Source organism: Cinclus cinclus, chromosome 14, assembly GCF_963662255.1.
Source record: "Cinclus cinclus chromosome 14, bCinCin1.1, whole genome shotgun sequence".
Lineage (NCBI taxonomy): Eukaryota > Metazoa > Chordata > Aves > Passeriformes > Cinclidae > Cinclus > Cinclus cinclus.
Genome location: NC_085059.1, coordinates 21,025,065 through 21,046,168, shown reverse-complemented (window position 1 = coordinate 21,046,168; position 21,104 = coordinate 21,025,065). Strand labels below are relative to the sequence as shown.

At 54.5% G+C, this 21,104-nt stretch overlaps 1 protein-coding gene across 1 annotated transcript; it reads right to left on the bottom strand.

Annotated features, from left to right (window-relative positions):
- Window positions 1-588: 588 nt before the first annotated feature.
- On the bottom strand, window positions 589-20,825 carry SH3RF2 (SH3 domain containing ring finger 2). The gene is made up of 8 exons (XM_062502328.1): window positions 20,454-20,825; window positions 10,508-10,765; window positions 8,559-8,882; window positions 5,092-5,186; window positions 3,015-3,185; window positions 2,583-2,809; window positions 1,661-2,022; window positions 589-873 (listed from the first exon to the last, which is right to left on the bottom strand). Exons 1-8 carry the CDS (start codon window positions 20,823-20,825, stop codon window positions 589-591), a joined length of 2,094 nt encoding a protein of 697 aa, XP_062358312.1.
- Window positions 20,826-21,104: the final 279 nt, after the last annotated feature.

The following is a 21,104-nucleotide window of genomic DNA, read 5'->3' as shown; positions in this document are numbered from 1 at the left end:
GATGGCAAAGCCCTTTTCATTGGCTCTTTGCCCTCCAAATCACCTTTTAGACTTCTGTGTTAAAATTCCTGGGCTAAAACCAATGAGAAAAGCAAGCAAGCGAGCAACCACCCTAATAAAATATCGGAGTGATCCTCTCCCCTTGAAGGCAGCGTGAACCATCAGCCAGGAGCCGACTGATTCTGATTTACGGTTTCTTTATCCTGAGACAGGCAGGTAATGAGCCAGTGTTTAATCTCCGTGGGCTTCCCTGCAGCCCTGAGGAGATCAGAACGAGCGAAACTCCTCCTGATAGCTGCACGCTTTCCTCCCCTGCCGCTGCTGCTGTGGTGCGGAGCGGGCAGCGACCCGGGGAATGGATGTCGGTTCTGTGGAGACCACAGCCCCCGGGCACATCTCCCCGTGCTCGGGCAGCCCTGGGGCAGAGGGTCCCCCGGGGGTCCCCCGGGGGTCTCTGCAAGCCCCAGGTCCCGAGGGAGCAGCGGCCTCGGCCCAGGCGGGGAGCGGGGGCGAGGATGCAGCGCTGGGCGCTCGCCCTGCGCCGAGGGAGAGGAGCAGGAGCGGGGAGGAAGGCAGAGGGTTACCCGCTCAGTTCGCAGAGATGCTGCTGTAGCTCTTCTTGATGGGGAAGGTCAGCTGTCCCGACAGGTCCAGCGACAGCGCCTTGGGGTGCAGCGCCCGGCGCGGGTGCAGGGGGCTGGAGCCCAGGCGTGGCGAGTACAGCACCAGCAGCTCGGGGCCCAGGCGGGGCTCGCCCAGGAGCCCCTCGGGCCCGGGCTCTGTCCTGCTGCGGGTCAGCCTCGGCGAGGGCTGCAGGCTGTGCCGCTTGGGAGGCGGCGGGCTGTGGTTCTGGAACCTCACCGTCTTCACTTGCTGCAGCGAGAATGGGGCCAGGATCAGGGGGGAGCTCAGAGCCAGCCCGCCCTCCCCACTGCTCCTGCAAAACCGGGGAGAAGTGCTGGGGGATCCTTGCGGGGCACGGGATCCTGCAGAGGAGCCCGGGGTGATGTGCAGGTGGAAGAGAGCCCCAGGCAGTGCTGGCAGCTAGCGGTGGGCAGGGAGAGCCGCTCCTGCCCTCGCACAGCCGTGGGCTCCATCAGATGATGCTGAACTGCCTGCGAGCTCTGGGGGTGGCATGTGGGGCGATTTGGGCACGTTCTTTGGGTACTAGGGGAAGGGGAAGCCGTCGCAAGGGCAGTTTTCAGAATGATTTTACCTTTATGGAATTTCTCTCCGGCTGCCAGAAGGGAAAGAAATTCCCATTCCATTTGGCTCAGCCCAGCTGACTGTGAGGGAGATGGGGGAGTTCTGCAAAGCTCTGCATCACCAATTCTGTGGCATTTGCTCCCAAACTCGCAGATTCTTGCCCAATTTATGACCTCAGAAAAGTCTTGAGATTTACTTTGGCTGAACTTGGTGACAGGGACAGAGCCCCTGCAGCATTCTGCCTTCCTTAATCTGAGCAGCTTCGTCAGCAGCACAAATACCCGATTTCCTAAGGCCTGTGTCAATCCCAGTGGTTTCCACTGGAAGGAAAGCTGGCGAGGATGGAGCAAAGCCCTCGGGAGAATTGGTCCAGGTTAGTTTTGGCTGCCACCGCTGGTTCCAAGGGGATGCTCGGGGGCACTGGGGGTTCTGGGGGGTTCTGGGGGTTCTGTACCTTCTCGGCGCTGTTGCGGGAGGTTTCTGGTTTCACCAGGATGGACGGTGGGGCTGACGCGGGAGGCTTTGGAGCTGCCTCGCTCTTCACCGGGGGGTCTTTGGCGTCCAGGATCACCGAGCTGCACACGGATGGGGTCCGGCTCTCCCCTCCCCTGACCAGCAGCGCCGGCGAAGCCTCGTAGGAGACATCTGGCTGCGATGCCTCGTCCAGGCCAGCTCCGGGAGGGATGCTGTGCGCTGCGGGGCTGCCGTGCGTGTAAAGCTGGAAGTGCTGAGGTCGCCCCGCGGCCGTGGGACGCCTGAGGGAGCCGGAGATCTGCACGGGGGTCCCTGCCTGTCCTGGCCTCTGCAGGGATCCGTCTGGGGAGCAAGGACCATGGGAAGGAACTTAGTCAGGAATCCCAAAAGCGCAGAGTGAGCAGCCCTGCTCACAGGGCGCTGTGGGACTGTAGCTCCCAGCGATCACCCCGCGCTCACCCCTGTGCGCCGGGACCGATTTCAGGTGTGATTTTTACACCAGGTTTCGGGTGTGATTTTTACACCAGGTTTCGGGTGTGATTTTACACCAGGTTTCGGGTGAAAAACCACTGCCAGTGGCCTCTGCCCGGGCTCTGCTGCCTCCAGGAGCAGCCCTGCTGCCAGAGCTGGGAGCACACCACTTGGTTCCCCAAATACGCCTGGGAGTCTATTACAAAACAGTGTGTATGGAATGAAGATAAACCTTGCAGCCTCCTCGCAAATAAAACCACCGAGCTTTGCGCGAAGCTTTGCAAGGAATTTTTCCACGCTGAGTCAAACGGCCCGGAATTCCCAGAGCAGCCAGGGCCGGGGCCGGGCAGGGGCGCGGAGCACGACCCGCAGCAGCTGGGGCGGGTTGGGGATGTGTCCCCCGCTCCCTCCCCAGCCCCCCGAGCACTCACTCTTCCTGGCGCTGCCGCGGCCGCGCCGCAGCGGGGCCGGAGCCGGCGGGGCCCGCCCGGGGCCGGGCACGGGAACGGGAACGGGAACGGGGAGCGGCAGCGGCCGCAGCGCTCGGCTCTGCCGCGGGCCCTGCTCGGCCACGCTGCCCTGCGAGGACAGCGAGGACGTGGACAGCGTCCATGAGGTGTACAGGGAAGGCATCTTCGAGTCGGAGAGACTCGATTTCCTGTTGGAAAAGAAGGGTGAGAGATGCCGGGTGCCATCCTACCTGCGAGGGACCCCTGGCCAGTACTGCTCAGTACTGGGGGGGTCCCTGTTCAGTACGGGGGGATGCCTTGCCATGGATTCTCTGGGGAAACAAGAAGACCCCAAGTTCTACGTGTCACCGCCTTCCCTCTCCATGTTTTTGTTTCACGTAAGGAATTCCAGACCTGAAGAGGGGAGCGACGTAGTTGCTGGGGAAGAGCCCGACTCTGCCGGTGACCAGGGACATGCCCCGCAGCCACCCGTCCTGGTCCTTGCCGAAAACACGGACCCCTTCTCCCTTCTGCAGCTCCAGCTCGTCCGGTCCATGAGCCGGGTAGGAGTGGAGAGCCACGCACCTGGGGAGAGAGGGCATGAGAGGAGGCAGAGCTGCCCCGGGCAGGGCGGCTGGAGCACCCCGGAGCTCCGGGGTCCAGCTGAGCTGGGGAATGATGCTGCTGGCTCTGCAGGAGCAGCTGCTGCTTGAACAGAGCCTCTGCAGCCAGCGCTGCATCGAGCCTTTGGGTGCTGCTCTTTGTGGAGAGAACTTGCAGGGAGGAAACAGCCTGTCCCCTCAGGCAAAGGGGATATGAATAAAAGAGCCAGCGGGAATGGAGAACAAAGCAGCTCAGGAGGATAGTTTCTGTCCCAGAAGTGCCAGCCCAGGGGAGGAGGAAGCTGCTGCTCTGCACTCACACAGTGAGTGCTCCATCAGGAACACGGATCAGGGCCTGACAAGGACCTGTCCTAAGGCAAAGCTCTTGAAAGAGCACAGGTATGGTGCCTGTTCAAGATAGCATCAGGCAATTCCGCCTTTGAAACCAGAGGCCTTGGATCTGCTTGCCTGGAGGATCACCAGGAGGTGTTGGAGGCCCAGGGACCAGCACCAGTCTTGCTCTCCCTCTTTCCCTCCCTCCTTCCCTCCCTCCCTCCTCCTTGACTGGAACACAAAGACTGCGGTCCCTGCCACTGGAGGTCATGGAAGATGGACAGAGGAGGAGGTACATGGCTCCACTCCGGGGTAGTGAGGAAATCATATTGGAAATTATTCTGAAATCCCCCCTAGACCTCTCTTTTGTGATTCTGGGATTGGGGCCAAGGACTGAAGTTTTCTTTTCACTGACCCACATGTGAGCACATAGCAAAAGAGCAGCAAAAGAAAACAGTGTATTTTTTAAAAAAAATCCCTATCTGATCTTGAAAGAACTTGAATTCGTCTCAAGTGTAACCCATTTAATTGCACTGTTATTTTTTTCTAGGGGAATGTGATCTGCGCCAAGAATCAATAAGTTACAGCCCAACACTGCAATTCTTGGGTTTTATTTACAAAACACAAACAACAGCCACGGTGGCTGGACAGTCAGGGGCTACCCCAGGACTCTTAGAAAGGTTTCTCTCTCGCTGTTGCTCAGCACAAGCATCTGAAGGTTTGACCTACTGGGCCGGTCTGTGTGAGGGGCTGTTCCCTCAGGGTGTGGCACAGCCCAGGTGTGCTCTGGGTGTTCTCTAGCTGCTCAGGAGCCACATCCAGGGGAGGCTCTGCAGCTGCTGGCCTGGCACTGCATCTCTGCAAACCAGGCAGCTGGTGGCATGCTCTTACACCATCCTTTTAAAATTATTTTAAGGTCTTGGGAGTTCTCTTGTCCTTTGGATTAAGGATGTGCTGGAGTCCTGGCTGGCTGATGATGGTGTGTGGGGGTCTCAGCACGGCACCCAGCTGTGGGTGCTACTCCTGGGCACCAGCATTCCCACAGCCTGGCTCTGCACCAGGGATGCTGAATGCTGTGTAAACAGCCTGTTGTGATGCTGTTGTTATTTTAGGTGCTTTACTAAAGTGCCAGGGTGGTGAATCTTACCTTGATGTAATAATCATAGAGTGTTATCTGCAAATATTAACTCTGTGAAGGTTTTCAAAAACTGGATCGTTGAAAACACCAGTGGCCATGAAGGTTTCAGGATAAATAGCTAGAGGCACTCAAGGAGTAATTAATTTCTTTACACTTAAAAAAATTAAAATGCCTTGTTGACAAACGGGCAGACCTATTTCTCCATAGATACTGGAGTGAGGCAGAAGGATGCACTCAGTTGTGCTATCAGGTCTCTGTCACCCCGTGCTCAGAGCAGCCAGGTCCATTCCTGCATGGATCTGCATTTGGATCCAAGCTGCCCTCTGCTCTGTGTGCACCTGCCTGGCAGGAGCGAGCTCCTGGTGAGGCTGCAGGAAATTACACCCTGTCCCCAAAGCATTTCAGTTTCCTTACGTACAGGTAAGCTGGCCCATGGTGCTGCAGGTGGGGCAGGGTGAGGATGGCTGCTGGGGGCCCCAGGGGTCCTGGTGTGGGGTAGTAAGAGGTGCTGACCTGCGGGAGAAGGGAAGCAAAGAAAACAAAATGTTAATCTGGTTGTCTGCTTCTTTCAGCCACTGGATGAGCAGCTAACATTTGACTGGCTTCACGCACCCTTCAAAAAACCACCAATGACATTTCAGGAAATAGAGTCTGGAGCATTTGAGTTAAAAAAAAGACCAGGCAGCAAGAGGAAGACTCAGAATCACAGAATGAATCATTTAGGCTGGAAAAGCCTCCAGGGTCATCAAGACCCTGTGATCCTTTTCCTTTTCCTTTCCCCTTTTCCTTTCCCCTTTTCCTTTCCCCTTTTCCTTTCCCCTTTTCCTTTCCCCTTTTCCTTTCCCCTTTTCCTTTCCCCTTTTCCTTTCCCCTTTTCCTTTCCCCTTTTCCTTTCCCCTTTTCCTTTCCCCTTTTCCTTTCCCCTTTTCCTTTCCCCTTTTCCTTTCCCCTTTTCCTTTCCCCTTTTCCTTTCCCCTTTTCCTTTCCCCTTTTCCTTTCCCCTTTTCCTTTCCCCTTTTCCTTTCCCCTTTTCCTTTCCCCTTTTCCTTTCCCCTTTTCCTTTCCCCTTTTCCTTTCCCCTTTTCCTTTCCCCTTTTCCTTTCCCCTTTTCCTTTCCCCTTTTCCTTTCCCCTTTTCCTTTCCCCTTTTCCTTTCCCCTTTTCCTTTCCTCACTGTCATTTTGCACTGCAGAGTGGCACCAGGCACCACGATGTCCCCTGTGGGGCTCTCTGGGCTTCCAGGGAGGAGCTGCAGCCCCATTCCTGCTGCTGAGGGAGCTGTGCCTTGTGCTGTGCCAGACTTCTTGCCTGCCAGGGCCAGAGGGTGACTTCTTGTCCCTTCTGTGCCAGTGGGGTCAAGAGTGGTGTTCTGGGCTGTTCCCAGCCCCTGTCCCTCCTCATCTCCCAGCTGGGCTGGTGTCCCCACTCTGGGGGGGTCTCTGAGCTGTTGGGGGTCCTGTGCCCAGTGTCTGCTGAGCATCCAGGACCTGCCTGTGGGTGTTTCTGTTCTTCTTCTGAGTTTGGTTTTGTGTCCCTTGTGCTTGCTGGGCTCTGCAGGGTCCCACCTACCAAACCTGTGTGTCTGTGCCAGCTGGACACACTCTGACTTGTCCCCCTAGCCCCTGCCTGTGTCCTGCTGGCTTTCAGCAGTGCTGTCAGTGCAGCAGCGCTGGGGTGGGTGAAGAGGAGCTGTGCTGGGTGAGTGGAGGGAGGATGGCAGGAGGTGGTTTGGCATGGGGACACTCTTCTGCTGGGCTGTCCCTTCTGCAGCCCAAAGCAGCTGCCAGCAGTGGCTCCTTCCCATGCAGACCCAGCCCTGCACACCCCGGCTGTGCCCTGCTGCTGGTGAAGTGTGGCCTCTGTGGGGCACAGAGCTCCCAGGGTGATGGCAACGTCCTGGGAAGCTCTGGGCAGTAGAATGTCGTCCTGCTTGGATGTGGCACAGCTGTGCTCTCCAGCAACCACCACAGGATCTGTAATGATGCAAGCTGGGGCTTTAATCTCATGTTCATGTCAAATCTAATTTCTAGTGGTCATTTCTGTAATGCAGTGCTGGAGCACTGGCTTGGCAAGGACCTAGGAAAAAAGAAAAGTGACTCACCCACTCTGGCGCTCTGCAGTAAATTAGATTAATTAAAACACCCCAGTAATTCCAGCTTCTGTCTCGAACCTGGAGTGGCAGGTCAGCTTCAAGCCTTCTCTGCATTCCTCGTTTTCTAGTCCAGGTAGGATTGGACCAGGTGCTCATAAAGTTGACTGGAAGTTATAATTCTGTTTTATTAATTACCATAATCAAAATGCTTGAATTTTAGGTATTTGGAGGGTTTTTTTGGGTTTTTTTTTGTTTTGTTTTTTTTTTTTCCTGCACTGGAACAAAATGACAACCTTTCGCTGGTTTTCCTTATGGAACTGTGTTGAAATGTCCCTTCTGGGTGGAAAGTTCCATGATTTTCATTTCTGTATTCCCCTGTGCCTGGGAGGAGCTATCATTTAGAGCATCCTCAAAACTCCCTTTGCATTTGCAACAATGCAGAGGGGAAAAAAGATTGAAAGAAATATTTTTGAGTCACATATAACTGATTTGTGCACTCACTTTTGCTGGTGTCCTGCAAGCACCTTGCAAACTCTTGTAAGTACAAAGGGTTTAATTCCCTGCCTCTCCAAAAATCCCTCTCTCACTCCATCTTCTTGTCTGGTGTGTCACCAATGTGACCCCAGCACTGCTGACACAGGAGCCCCTACTGAGAGTCCTCGTGGTGCCTGGTGTGGAGGGAAGCCCAGTAGCTCCTGACAGGTCCTGTAAGGTCCCATAATTTCCTGAGCTGTGGGGTTTGTCAGCTCCCTTCACGGAACAGCAGCAGCTCCTGGCCAGCCTCAAGGGCTGCCAGCCCAGGGACCCAGCTGGGCTGTGACTGGGAGAGATTCCAGAGGTGGAGAGGGAGGGCGTGGGTGCCCCGCTGCCCTCACCCCGCAGCCTTGCACAAGAGGCACAGGCACAGACATGGCATCACATCCCTGCAAACTGGTTCTGGCTCACCTGAGCCCGGCTTGGCACCCCAGGGGAAGCAAGAGCAGGAGGCGGAGGCTGGGGCAGCGCTGATTATTCCCTTTTATGGGCCGAGAGGAGCCCGAGCTGCTGAGTGCCAGGCAGGCAGGTCCTGCAGTGTGAGCCCCACAGCCATGGCACAGTTCCTGGCACAGTCCCTGGTAGAGTTCCTCTGCTGTGCCTTGTCCAGCTCTGCTGGCTGTGCCTGGGGTGTAGCCCCTGCTCCCTGGCAGTGCCCACCTGCCCATTCCTTGTGAAGGAATCTCAGCACTGCAGCTCAGTTATTGCAGCCCAAACTCAGCAATGGGAGAGGAAATCTGCATCCTGTGCAGCCTCAGAAATGGCACAGATTCCCCTGCAAATCCCTGGCAGCAGCTCTGCTGTCTGAAAGAAGGAATTTCCAACCCTTCTAAGGCCAGACCATAACATGGACCCTCTCTTGTTTCTGCTGTTGGCACTTTTGGGCACGGTCCCTTTGGGGGTGTGAGACATGGTACAGCTTCATTTGAGTTATGGAACTGTAGGGTTTCATTTCCCCCCCAACCCAGATATCACATGCTGGCTCTCTGCAGGCTGGTGCTCAGCACAAAGCGCCTGCAGGTGTCACTGCCAGGGGCTGGGTGACTACTCCAAAAAGGTTGGAGCAACCTTGACTATGAAAAACGTCATATAAATGTAAACCCCCCTTTTCTGCTATATCTGTGCAGATACATCCTGCGCTCAGATCTTGAGTCAGCGTGAGAAGAAGGAATGAGACTCTGGGGTGGATAAATTCCAGAAGGTCCGTGGAGCTCTCTGCCTCGGGACGACCCCGGTTTCGGAGCAGAGCCGCTGCCTTACCTGCACGGGGGGCCCGTGGGGGGGCTCGGGTCTCTCGCTGCCCGGGGTGGGCACGCTGGGGTTGCTGGAGCTGATGAGCACGGGGGAGCTGATGTGCAGCGCCGGGCGCTCGGCGGGAGCGTGCACCATGCGGTTCAGGGTGTTGAGGGCTGTGGTGATGGAGAACTGCCGCAGGCTCTTCCTCCTGGGCTCGGGCACCTTGGGGAAGGGCAGCGAGCCCGTGGCCTTGGCCTTGGGAGACGCCGCTCGCAGGGATGAGCCCTTGGGCTGCGGGGACCAGTGGCCCTTGGTGGCCTGCAGGAGCTGCTGAGCGGGGCTGCTGGGCTGCAGGAGACAACAGGAGACGTGGTGGGGTTCCAGAAGTTACACCTGGCACAGCCCTGGAGCTCTCTGTTCCCCTTCCCCACCTGGCAGCATAGCTGCAGGCAGAGTTCAGCAGGGTTACAGGTTATCTTTAAAATCTTGGGGCTCTGTTGTTTCTCTCATCTGGTGTCAGAGACAAATTCTGGGTATAAAGTTCCCAATTCAAAGATGACAGCAAAATTTAAATTGGTTCGAAAACCTTTGGTAAGACAAGGGTTTCCTGAGGATGAATGCTCCCCCTGATACCTACCTTGGCTGGCAGAGGTGCCAGGAGAGCTGTAATTAATAACTCTATCTCTGAATGAGAAGGGATGTTTAGACTCATTGCCCTTTCCCCATCTGTGCTGGCACACGTGGCTACACCTTGCAGCGGGACACCCAAGCCCTGCAGCTGAGGGTATGGCACGGGCTCAGAGGGGCCCTCACTGATGGTGGCATTCCCAGCAGGATCAGATCCACCTGGGATGGATCCATCCATCTCTGTCAGCTTTAACATTCACAGCTTGGTGCTGCTTCCACCTAAAAAACCCTGGCTTGTTAAGGATTGGGGTTAATGAGGGAGAGGCAGGCCCCTAGTTTGCATAGGGCAGTGTTCACTCAGTACTTCTTGGAAACTGCTGAGCAGGGTGTTAGTAGTAAAGGGCATGTGGTGACAGTGTTTTTCACCACGATGGATGCCAGAGGAATTAATCATGATTTACTGCTGACATTAATGAATTGCATAACGTGGAGATCCTCACCCACTCGTGGGAGGCAATGTGCTGGGATGGACAGGGAGACCATGGCAGGAGAGGTACAGGTGTCTCCCAGTCATCATTTTACAGCAGGGGTGGTTTTCCCATTTCCCTCTCCAAAAAAAAGTTTAAAGCCCACACGTGTGACACATGTGCCATGGCCATCCTGTCATTTCTGTGTGTGAGCAAATTGGAAACATTTTTCTGCCTATCTAAATCCCAGGAGACATGATAAAATGGGGCACAAGTTGTGTGCCAGAGCCGGGAGAGCCCCGTGTGTCCCACAGTAGCCCTACCTTTGCCTTCTCTGGACTTAATTTCTGATTCCTCGGTGGCTTTGTGTCCCTTAACTGTCTGTTAATGCCAGACTTGAATAAGTCATTACTGAAGCTAAAGTTATTTAATTAAATGAAAAGACATTTAAAAAATATATTAGAGCTTCAAATAAGACGCTTTGCTTGCATCCTCCTATAAAACAGCCGCAAAGCAGAGCTTGCTGTAATTATGAGCATTACAGGTATTAATTTTATTTCTAGGAACTGGTGCCGGTGCCATTTACACCCCACATCTCAAGCTGAGCTCCACAACACAATTAATGTCTAGACCAGAGTTCTGCCAGGAAGCTGGAAGGGCTCAGGAGCCGCAGCCCCGGGAGTGCTGCTCTGAGCTGGCACCGGCCAGGGGCCTCCTGCATCCCTCTGTGGATGCTCTTGGACACCTGCGTGCCCAGAGGGGAGGGATAACTGCTGGCAGCAGCGTCCAAAGGGCATGGGGAGCCTCACGGGGACCCTCAGTCACCTGCCAGGAGCTGCCGAGGAGCCGGGGAGAGGCAGAGCCCCGTGCCCGTGGTACCTTCTGGAAGGTCAGGATGTCCTTGCTGTCGCCCTTGTCCCTGCCCCGCAGGTCCAGGCTGTAGAGAGGGCGGGGCAGGGGCAGGTGCTGGATGACCTGCACGGAGCTGGCTGGGAACACGCCGCTGGAGCCGTTGAGCTCGCCCAGGTACCAGTTCTCATCCAGCTGCCGCAGCAGCACGATCGTGTCCCCCTTGTTGAAGCGCAGCTCCCCGGGGTTGTGCCCTCTGTACGTGTACAGGGCCCTGGCTCGGGGCACCTGGGGGGACAAGAAACAGCCCCTGCAGTTTGTCCGACACAGACAAAGTTCCCCAAAAGCACTAGTAATTAATGGGAAAAAAATGCAGAGGTCTAAGGCTTAAGCATACATTTATTAGGATTAACTACCCACATCCTTCCTTGATGGGCTTTACTAATGAAGACAAGCTCCCAAATACTTATGCTAAGTTTGTATCAAGATGAAAAGCAGGCTGGACTTGTTTAAGGATATTAAGAAACAGTTAAGGCCTTAAACTAGTCTTCCCATGGGATCTTAGTGCCTGCTATGAGGGCTCTTCCAACACAATGTGTATTTTAATGACCCAGGTATTTCTATTTCAGAAGGACTGGAGGTCACAGCCATCATCCAGCTGACCTGGTGGCTGTCACCCGCCAGGAGAACACAGCAGAGCAAGGTGAGTGCAGGTTCTGTGCTCCTGAGGCTGTATCCCTGCTTTAATACAGGTGACTGTGGGTTTATTTCAGCCTTTTCCTGGGTTATGGGCAGAGGTGGCTTGATGCTATCATTGTTGCAGTGTAACATGACATAAAGATATGCCAAACCCAGAAGAGATACGGGTACGTGGGGATCTTGACTCTCCCTGTCAAGCTCCCCTGAAGCAGCTGCTGAGCTGAGCCCTGCCTGCAGCAGAACTCTGTGGAGCTCCTGCCCTCCCCAGGGAGGGTCCAGGCACAGGTCAGCCCCACACCTTAAGGGATAACCCAAATGCTGAGCTCCACTCCTGGCTCTGAGCTGGTGGCACAGCTGCATGAGCTCCATGCTGGGAGCTGGGGAACTGGGATTGTCCCCAGCTCCAGAGCCTGGATCAGCTTTAGGCAGAAGTGCCCAGGGACAAGAGGCTGCTCAGCTGCCTCCTCCCTGGGCTCTGTGTGTCTGCATTGTCCTCTCCTCTCTTCAGAGGCTGCCAGGAGTTGTGCCATGGTGAGGACCATGCCCTGCAGTTCCGGCAAGCCACAGTCACCCCTTCCCACTCATCTCACAGGAGACTTCTGCACCACTGACACATTCCAGATTTCCTGCCTTTCACTGTGCATTTCCCCAAATCCACCTGTGTCTGTGACCAGGGCTCAGGCAGGACTCCTGCAGAGCTCACTCTCAGCCACTTCTCAGAGGTCGGGGAGATAGAAATGAGAATCAAAATGTTAGTTTCCAGGAGAGTGAAAAATATTGAATTTCCCATGGAAATTAAGTTTTTGGAAAGAGCGCATCTTCTAGCATCCCCAAACCCTGATGCCTGGTAGGGAAAAGGAACCAAGAAGAGAAAAAATTCACATACTGCTTTTACTTCAAAGCCTTTAAAATGGGAAGCAATTAGTTTAATGTTTAGTTCTAATTAAGTCATTCTCTCTGTTAATTTGTGCTCACAATAAACACACACGCCTGGCTCAGTGACACCCACAGCTGGGAGAAAAGAAATGGGGAAGGGAGGCTTGGGCCAGTGCTGCTTTCCATGGAAAACCAGGGACCCCATCCATGCCAAGGGCATGGGGACTCCCTGCAAACACACCTGGGCAGGTGAGTTTTCCCAAGAGGAGTGCAGATGTGGGCACAGGGAGCACGGGCAGCAGCTCTCCCCCAGAACCACGCTGGCACCACTGGCTGGGGTCACACCAGCATGGGGAGCACAGACCCTGGACTGCCTCAGGAGCAGCCAGAAAACAAATGGGAATTTCACAAAGGGCTTGGGAAGAAGGAGCAGCAAGGTCTGGGATGTGAGGGAACAGCAGGATACAGCAAAACATTAAAGGCAGCACCAACGAGTTATGGAAATACATCAGAAAGAAGAGCAACTCTGAAATTAAATGCATACCTGGTGCTAACTGGGAACAGGGAGCAAGCAGCAGAGTGCTGAGAGTCTGGAATGTTCTTTCTTCAGCAGGCAAAGGGATGAGACAGCAGGGCAGATTGGGAGAAACACCCGAAACCCAGGTGGGACAGGTGTGTTTGTGGGTTAGGTCTGCCCGAACTCATCCCTCCACTGGCATTCATGGATGCATGGGCTCTTTCTTCCTCTAACCACACTCACAACCTTCAGCTCTTCCCCTCCTCTTTAACCCTTTCCTCACACTTTTCTGCCCATTCAAATCTCCCAACCCAAGTCAGCTTTTTCAAAAGTCTGTAGGTTTTGATATTCTACGTTTTTTAAAAGAAATTTTGTCTGGCTTCTCAGCTACTGAGCCAAAAATATCGCATAGATTTTCCAACTTTATTTAGGATGTAAACTAAGCCTTTACCTACCCACAGGGAGCAACTAATGTGGTTTTTACTGTACAGCTTGTCACAAAATAAAGCTGCAAGCTGAAGATTTCAGAAAGACAGTGTCCCTGTTTGTTTAACATGTGTGTAGGGTGCAGGAAAGAACAGCAGAAGCAGCTGTGACAACCCCGGTGATGGAGCTGGGGTCGGTCCTGGGCCATCATCATTATCAGCAGCAGCAGCTCTGAGCTGATCTGAGCCTGGCTCAGTCTGGGTTGGTTTCTGCCCACTCCCACCTCTCCCAGATCCTCTGCAAGGGATCTGTTTTGCTTTATTTAAAGTGGGTTAATTGCAAAGGCAGAAACTGGGGTGCTAATTAACCTGCGATAAAGACTAGGAGTGCCTGGAGGTGGCTGAGGGCAGAGGAGAGGCTTCCTTGGGCCAGGTCCTGGCAGCAGGACCTGCTTGTTTTTGATGGAACCTTCTCCCGTTAGCATGTCCAGCTGGTTTGAGTCAGTCCAAAGCAGCATTTCATTCCAGCAGGGTGGCAGTAGCAGTGGAATGTTCAGCACAATGAGAGCAGCACACGCTGTCTGAGCATCTTGGTGAGAAAATGCTGGGAGCAGCTTTGTGCAAAACCCAGCTAAAGGCTGCTGAAAGTTTGTGATCAGTATGAGAGAGAGAAACTACAGTGAGGAAACCCATTTTGGGGGTGCCTGTAGCTTTTTTTAATGCTGCCTCATTTTTCCTGATTTTCCCCTCTGTTTCCTCTTCCATCATGCCTGAGTGAGACCCAGGAGCTCCTTCAGGCTCTCAGAGCAGCCCAGCCCCAGGTGCCCCTTGCCATGGGGTGCCAGGAGAGAGTGTGGGAGAGCACTGGGGAGAGAAGGCAGCAGGTAAGGCCAGGTGTGCAGCAGAACCCCCTTGCACCAGCACCCTCTCTGGGGAGATGCTTTTCCCTCCTTGGCCACTCTGCCAGCAGGGATGGTCATGGCAGATGCACTCCATTCCTTGTCCCCATTCTCAGTGGATTTGAGGCCAATAATGGAGAAAAGATTTTATTTTTTCACTATTTTTGGCATTTGGCATCAGTTGTGCTGGGCAGCCATCCAATGCCTCTGAGTCTCCCTCCGCACAAAACAAAGAAGATTAAAAATATGTATATGTGTGTGAGGAAGCAATTTGGGGCATCTCTTCCTAGCAGAGAAATGCAGTCTGTGATTATCTGAAATGAGCAGGTTCTAACTCCTCATTTGGCAGCAGGGTACTCATGGAAGACCCTACTCAGAGCACGGGAATTTACACAAGAAGTGTCTTTTGCCTTCCCAAGGACCTGTGCAGGAGGCAGGACAGCACTGGGCAGGGTGAATGTCTCACCCTGGGGCAGCCAGTGAGTCCAGGACACATGTGAGGACACAGCCCAGGCCATGCTCCTGATGAGCACTCGCTGCCTTTTTATAGAGAAGATCAACAACATCTCCATCCCTCTCATCACTGAGAGCTGCCTCCAACATCCTGCCACAGCTGCCCATGTCTCCATGGCATGAATGAGCCCCATCCTGCTTGTGTGCTCAGCTAGCTCAGTTCAGGGCTCTGCGGGATCCAGGTGGATGAAAAGAGCTATTTGAATGTAAATTAATTGCCATTACGATTCTGTTTTTCTGCATTTTGGCAGAGGAGATAACTTCAGCCTTGTCACAGAGAACAAAACCTTCAAAAGTGAACTTGTCATTTCAATCTCTTCACATAATTATGTTCTGAGGATTCAGACAGTTGGGTGGTTTCTGCATTATTTCTTCCCTGAGGAGAATTGCTCCTGTGTGCAGACTGTGTGCACCAGGAGAACAAAGCCAGTCTCTCCTGCTCATGTCAGCCCTGGAGCTGCCCAAATGGGAGGCCAGCACTGGCCACGGCTAATGCTGGTGGCCACCTGCTCCTGAGCCAAGCGACCATCATGGGAAGATGCTGGAGATGTAAATTGTATGGGTTTAGCTGGTTTTGTGCTGCTCCATCTGCATGGCTGCAGCTGCTGGGCAATGGCAGGGGGAGCATCTCTGCTCACTCACAGCCCTGGGCACCACTGCACCAAGGCTCACATCACTTCTGAACCTGGCCTGGCTTTGGAAGGTAAAGGGGACATGGAAAATGGTGGAAATGATTACAGAAAACACAGAAAAGCTTCTGTGATGGAGAGAGGATGAGAGATGCTGAGCCCCGAGAGGAATGCCTGTCCTGGGGATGTCCCACGGCTCCCCAGGGGACACGGCTGGATCAGGACACACTGTGCCTGTGTCAAACATGGGGGACATCCAGGTGAGCAGGAGGAATGCCCGGGGCTGGAGCTGGAGCTGGGCTGGCTTTGCTCCTGGGTGCTGGCAGAGCCATGGGGGCACAGGGAGAGCAGGGCCAGGTCTGGGAGGGAAGGAGAGGATGTAGCGGGGCGTGCTGGGGTCCCAGCGAGCTCAGGCTGCAGTGCCTGCACCAAACCCTCCCTCTCAGGGCTCTTGGCTCGCTGCTGCTCTATCAGATGAGTCTGTGCTGCTGTCAGCAGTCCCAGGCCGTGGTTAACTTGTGTGTCAGGGCTTTGAGCTGCACGGAAAACAAACTGTGTCAGCCCTCGGCGTGCCCGGTCATGATGCTCTGCCTCAGCACCACTGTTCTCAAGGAGGCTGTTTGTTGTGCAAGGAGGAAATCTGCATCCTGCTCCCTCCTGCTTCTCCTGAGCCCTCTCCCTGCTGGCTCAGTGCCCTCCCTGCTCTGGCAAAGGGAGTGCTGATGTGGCTCCTCAGCCAGCGCTGCCAGTCCTGGGCGACGTGGCCACCTCTGCCAGTGGGCACCGGGCCTGGACCCTCTGTGAGCTGAGAGGGTGCTGGCAGCAGGGAGAGCTCTCCTGTCCCTCAGGACTCCCCTGCCTCCAGCCCTGGCACACTGCAGAGAGCCTGTGCCCCCTCCCCACCCTCCCCTCTGGAGGGAAAACCACAAACTCGGGGAAGGGACCAGCTCCACAGACCGGGGACAGTGGCCATCAACAGCAGGGAAATGGGAGAGGGACACTCAGACCTGGAGGCTCCTGGCTGACTGTGGCACTGTGCAGGTGAGCTCACGCAGGAGCCCTCCTGTGCTATTCCTGACTCGCCGTCCGAACCTGACTCATTGCCTTGGAAACAAATTAAAACACTTTTATGTGTTTGCAGCTCCATACCTAATTTTGTAAAACCAGGGAAACTGGCTCCTGCTGTTGGCCATTCAGGTCCTTGGGCTTTCCACTGCTGAGGTACCACCCAGGAGTGCCCTGTGCCAGCTCTGCTGCTCACGCAGCTTTTGGGGTGTGTGCTGCCCATCAGCCTATGTTGGCCTCGTTCCCTTGGTAGTAGATAAAAGTGCTAAAACTACCTGCAGAGGGAGAAAGCACAGCAATGCAGGTGTGCCAGCAGCATTGTGGGAGAGGCTCCTCGTTCTGTTAGAGTGGGATTAGCCCTGGTGGGACACGGCAGGGCAGGAGACTTGGGACAAATCCTCCCTCCAGAAAGGCCCTACAGCCACACAGAATTGTGCAGCCAAAGGAAACATCTCAGTGTCCAGCGGGGGGCTCTGTGGGCACTCCCAAAACCTCTCAGTGTCCAGCTGAGGGGCTCTGTGACACCCCACCAAACCCAGCAGCTGTGGGGTGCAAGGATGCTGTGCTGGGAGAGGAGCCAGCTCCAGCACCTGAGGCAGAGCCTGGGCAGCACCCAGGTGTGTGTGACATCCCCACAGCCAGCCCCAGGGGACAGGACACACGTTGTGAGGTCACTGCTGTGACCACACAGGAACTGCTGGGGGTTTTGGGGAGGGTGGCTCAGTACAGGGACCAGGAAAGTCCCTTGCCTTTGCCAGGTGCAAACATGGAGTTTGCTTTGAACAAGACTTCAAGAAGCTCCAGCAATCCAAGTTCTGTCTGTCAAATGCAGAAAGGAGCTGGAGATGATTCTGGAGAAGAAGAAAATACCAAGCTGCAGGCACTATCTATAGACGTCAGTGTGAAGGTGGGACGTTGGAGTGCAGAGTATTTTTATCCCAATAGAGGTGTTATCTGTCTATCTCCCATGAAGTGCTGGAAGGGGGTGTTGAGCACTCAGTTCATGCAAAGAGAAAATAGCCCAAGTCACAGTTAAATCTGCGTGGTCTGTGTTTTCCTAAGGCAAGCTGTCATACTCAAAACTTCTTTCCTCTGGCTCACTGTCCCATGTCTGTTCATGCCCAAGTTCAGCACCCCAGCAGCTGCTCCGTGGCCTGGATGGAGTTTTGCTGTGTGCAGGGTGCAGCTGGGTCAGCCTGCATCCCTGCAGAGGTGTGGGAGGTTTGTGCACACCTCAGCACACATGCTCTGCTTGCTCACCAGCTCATGCTGGGGCTGCAGCCAGGTGAGGAGGAGCTTCAGCACAAGCTGGAACCACACCTGGCACATGCCAGGGGCGGCTGCTAAGAGTTCAAAGGCTTCAGCGTGGCTTACTTATGCATACACCTCCCAGCAAGTCCTTTTATTCTTAAATTCCAGACAGTTTATTATGTGGAGATCCTGAAAATCCAAAGCCTTTTCCTCTCTGCATTGATGTTCAGGATCTGAGGGCCTGGCTGAGGTGCCAGGAGCAGCCGTGGGGCACAGCAGGGGCTCAGAGCTGGGGGCTCAGGGGCTGAGCAGGACCTGGCACTGCCAGGCTGGCTCCACGTGCACAAACCCAGCACGTGCCCACACCACGTTAGCTCGTAGGAAGTGGATTCAAAAGGGATTTAAATGCCAGCAAATAAATTGCTTGGGATGGGCTGCAATTAGAAAATTCCCTGGTTTTTAACAACTGGCTCTGGGAAATTCCTGACCGCAGACCGAGTGCTGCGTTTGTGCTCATCCAGCAGCTCTGTGGGGGCCTGCCTGCTCCTCCTGCTCGGAACAACACCAGCTCTTGGCTTGCTGGCTGAGCACGGATTGAGTTCATTTTCTCCTTCATGGATGCTCATGAGCATGAAGAGCAAAGAGCTGGCAAGGAAACATCTTTGCTGAGAGAGAAACTTTGATCAAACTTGTGATGTTCTCAGCTCCAGGGAGTACAGGAAGTTTATTTCTAGAACAGCCTTGGTAAAACCAAATGCTGGCCCTGCGCTGGCTGGGTGGAGGTTCGGGCTGCAGAGCTGTGTGAGGCACATCAGCTGTGTTTGCTCCGTAGCACAGGGGGTGGATAGCACTGTGGGAATTAGCAGCCCTTGCAGATTGGGGCAGTCTGGTTTTGGGGAGCTGCGACCTTCTGCTGCAGCACATGGACACTGCAGTTGTGAGTACCAGGGGAGAGCTGTGGTGAGGTGAGCAGCACTGCAGGGCAGCTGCTCTCACTGTGATTCCTGACTAAAAGAATCTGCTCTGAGGTTCACAAACATCTGGAGGTCTCTGTTTGCCCAGATTCCTCCAGGTGGAATTCCCTGGGACTCAAGCATTCATGGGGTAGGGTGATGACAAGTCATCCTCATCATTGTCTCATCTTTGCACTGCACAGGCACTTTCCAACATGTCCCTGCTGTGCTGGGCGACATGCTGCTGTGCCAGCTCAGGGGAGGCTCCAAATCCATTAACATCCCACCGGAGTACCCAAAGGAACGACTGATCCTTAATGCAGGTATTTAAAACCACTAAAACCAAAATGTGACTAATACGTTGCATTCTTGACCTTGCAGCAGAGGATTCCAAAGTGTTTTATAATTAACTAATTACGTCTAAGAGTATTTCAGTGTAATGTGTTTTATAGCCCTTCCCAGAGAGGCACAGGAGCTCAGAGGGCTGTCCCAGTGCCAGGGAGCCAGCCACAGCCACTGCCCCTCGAAGCGCTCCCTGGCTCTGCTGATTCCTAGCAGTTTGGTCTTAAGTTAGTCTTAAAAGCTTTTGGAAGCTATAGATGGATGGACGTTGCCATTATATCCCAGCAGCAAGTTCCTACCTGTCCTGAGAACCAGTTAAAGAAACATGAAATGAGTGAGAGAGAAGAAAACTAGACAAGTGCATTTGTGCTCTTTTATCCAGGGCCAGGAGAGTCCAGCTGGAAAAACTACAACCTTCTCCTTGTCACCTGGAATGCTGCCTGGGATGGCAGGGACTAAAACCTGTCACTGTTGGGTGGTTTGTGCCCAGCAGCTCCTGCAGCTGCCCTGGAGAGCTGCTGGCTCCCAGCAAGGGTCTGTGGAGGGAGCCCCTGGCAGCCCAAGGACCTGCTCCACCTGCCCCTGGCTCTGTGCCCCTCGTGGGGCTGTAGCCAGGAGGGTGCTCTGAGCTGGGCAGTGTCACCCACCCACCCCAGCCCTGTCCCTGTCTCTGTGCTGTGCCAGGAGGGTGCTCTGAGCTGGGCAGTGTCACCCACCCACCCCAGCCCTGTCCCTGTCTCTGTGCTGTGCCAGGAGGGTGCTCTGAGCTGGGCAGTGTCACCCACCCACCCCAGCCCTGTCCCCGGCTCTGTGCTGTGCCAGGCAGTGCTCCCGGGAAAGGGACATGCTGCCTCGGGCTCAGGGAGAGCAGCTCCCGAAGGATGCCTGGTTTTGGTGCGTTTTGGTCCAGATCCCTCATCCACACCACAGAATTCCTGGGAGACACGTGCCAGCTCATACCCACAGCACACGGCAACCTCTGCACGGCTCCAGCCAGGGCACAGCACCCGACCTGCACAGCCCTGAGCAGGCTCTGGGATCCAACAGCCCCCCCAGCCAAGCCTCTGAGTGTTATTAAAAGGTTTTAGAGACATTGTACAGGACTGTTCACGTGAGAGAAATGGAAATCCAGGAATAGAATGCGTGAAAGGTGAAGCCACAAGTCTTTACCCTAAATTCCATCATCTTTTAACAGGTCTAATATCACGTCCTCATTATTCAAGAAAAGCTTTTGTATTGTTATAGGAAATGATTGAAAGAACTTAGAATTTTAAAATTAGCCTTGTAATTCATCCCTAGGTACAGTCGAAAGTGAGTCAAATTTAATATTTTTAACTAGTGAACCTCCAAGAACTTTGGAAGGAGCAGCAGCAGCATCATTGGACACCCCCCTTCTTTTCCAGGGAAAACTGAGGAGCAGCTATGGAAATACCTTCTCCACCACTAACAGTTACAGCTCTGCAATTACTGACTTAATTGCTATCAATCAAAAGCAATGTATTGCCCAAAAGTCCAAGCACCTGAAATGCCCCCAAAAGCCTGGAAGCATCTGAAAACTCTGGGAGAAAAGAGGTGCTGGGAAGTTTTTGTAAGGAGGAGGGCAGGCTGCTTCATCTCTGCCTGGGAATCAATTTCTGCTGTTGTCAACTTGAAATAGTCAAATATCACATGGAAACAGCAGTGAAATTTGCAAACAAAACACTCAGTCTCACTTCAAACACTCTGCAGAGAAGGTTCCTGGCTCTGGGCACACAGCAGGAACCTTTCTATGGTCATGGGCAGAAGAAAGAACTGAGAAACTCCTTACCCCTTCCATGTGGATCCTGGGGTTGGTTGCCAGCCGGTGCTGGTGCAGCTGCAGCCCCCTGGGGACCCTCCTGATGGAGGCGGGGGAGGACAGGACCCCCGACCTCTGGATCGAACCAAACCTGGTGACGTTTTGTCCACACCTGACCCCATCCAGGAGGCGAATGAGGAGCAGGTTGGAGGGCAGCTGCTCGATGCTGCCCAGGACGAGGGTCCTGCACTCGGGGCACCGCAGCTCCTTCTGGGATTTCAGGATCCTCTGCAGACAGGGCTTGCAGAACGTGTGCTGGCACGGCAGCACCTTTGCTGTGGCGTCGAGCTTTTCAAAGCACACGGGACACTCCAACAGGTCAAGGAGAGCCAAGTCATCCATTTTCAGCGTAGAGCCCCTTCAGGAGCGGAGCCGGGCCATCCACACCCCACATCCACCGGAGCCGGCTGAGAACCAGAGCTGGGCTCGGTCCCGTACGGGGGCTCGGAGGAGGGAGCCGGAGCAGAGCTGGGCTCGGTCCCGTACGGGGGGCTCGGAGGAGGGAGCCGGAGCAGAGCTGGGCTCGGTCCCGTACGGGGGCTCGGAGGAGGGAGCCGGAGCAGAGCTGGCTGCCGGAGCGCGAACGCAGCCACCTACATCCAGAGCTGCGCTCGCCAATGT

What these genes read in the sequence shown, in the direction of transcription:
- SH3RF2 (XM_062502328.1), bottom strand. Translation starts at nt 20,825, where the DNA reads ATGGATGACTTGGCTCTCCTTGACCTGTTGGAGTGTCCCGTGTGCTTT. An exon ending in CCCACGGGCCCCCCGTGCAG is followed by an intron (nt 5,187 to 8,558) that starts GTAAGGCAGCGG and finishes CTTCTCCCGCAG; the next exon opens with GTCAGCACCTCTTACTACCC. An exon ending in CACCATGGGCCAGCTTACCT is followed by an intron (nt 3,186 to 5,091) that starts GTACGTAAGGAA and finishes CTCTCTCCCCAG; the next exon opens with GTGCGTGGCTCTCCACTCCT.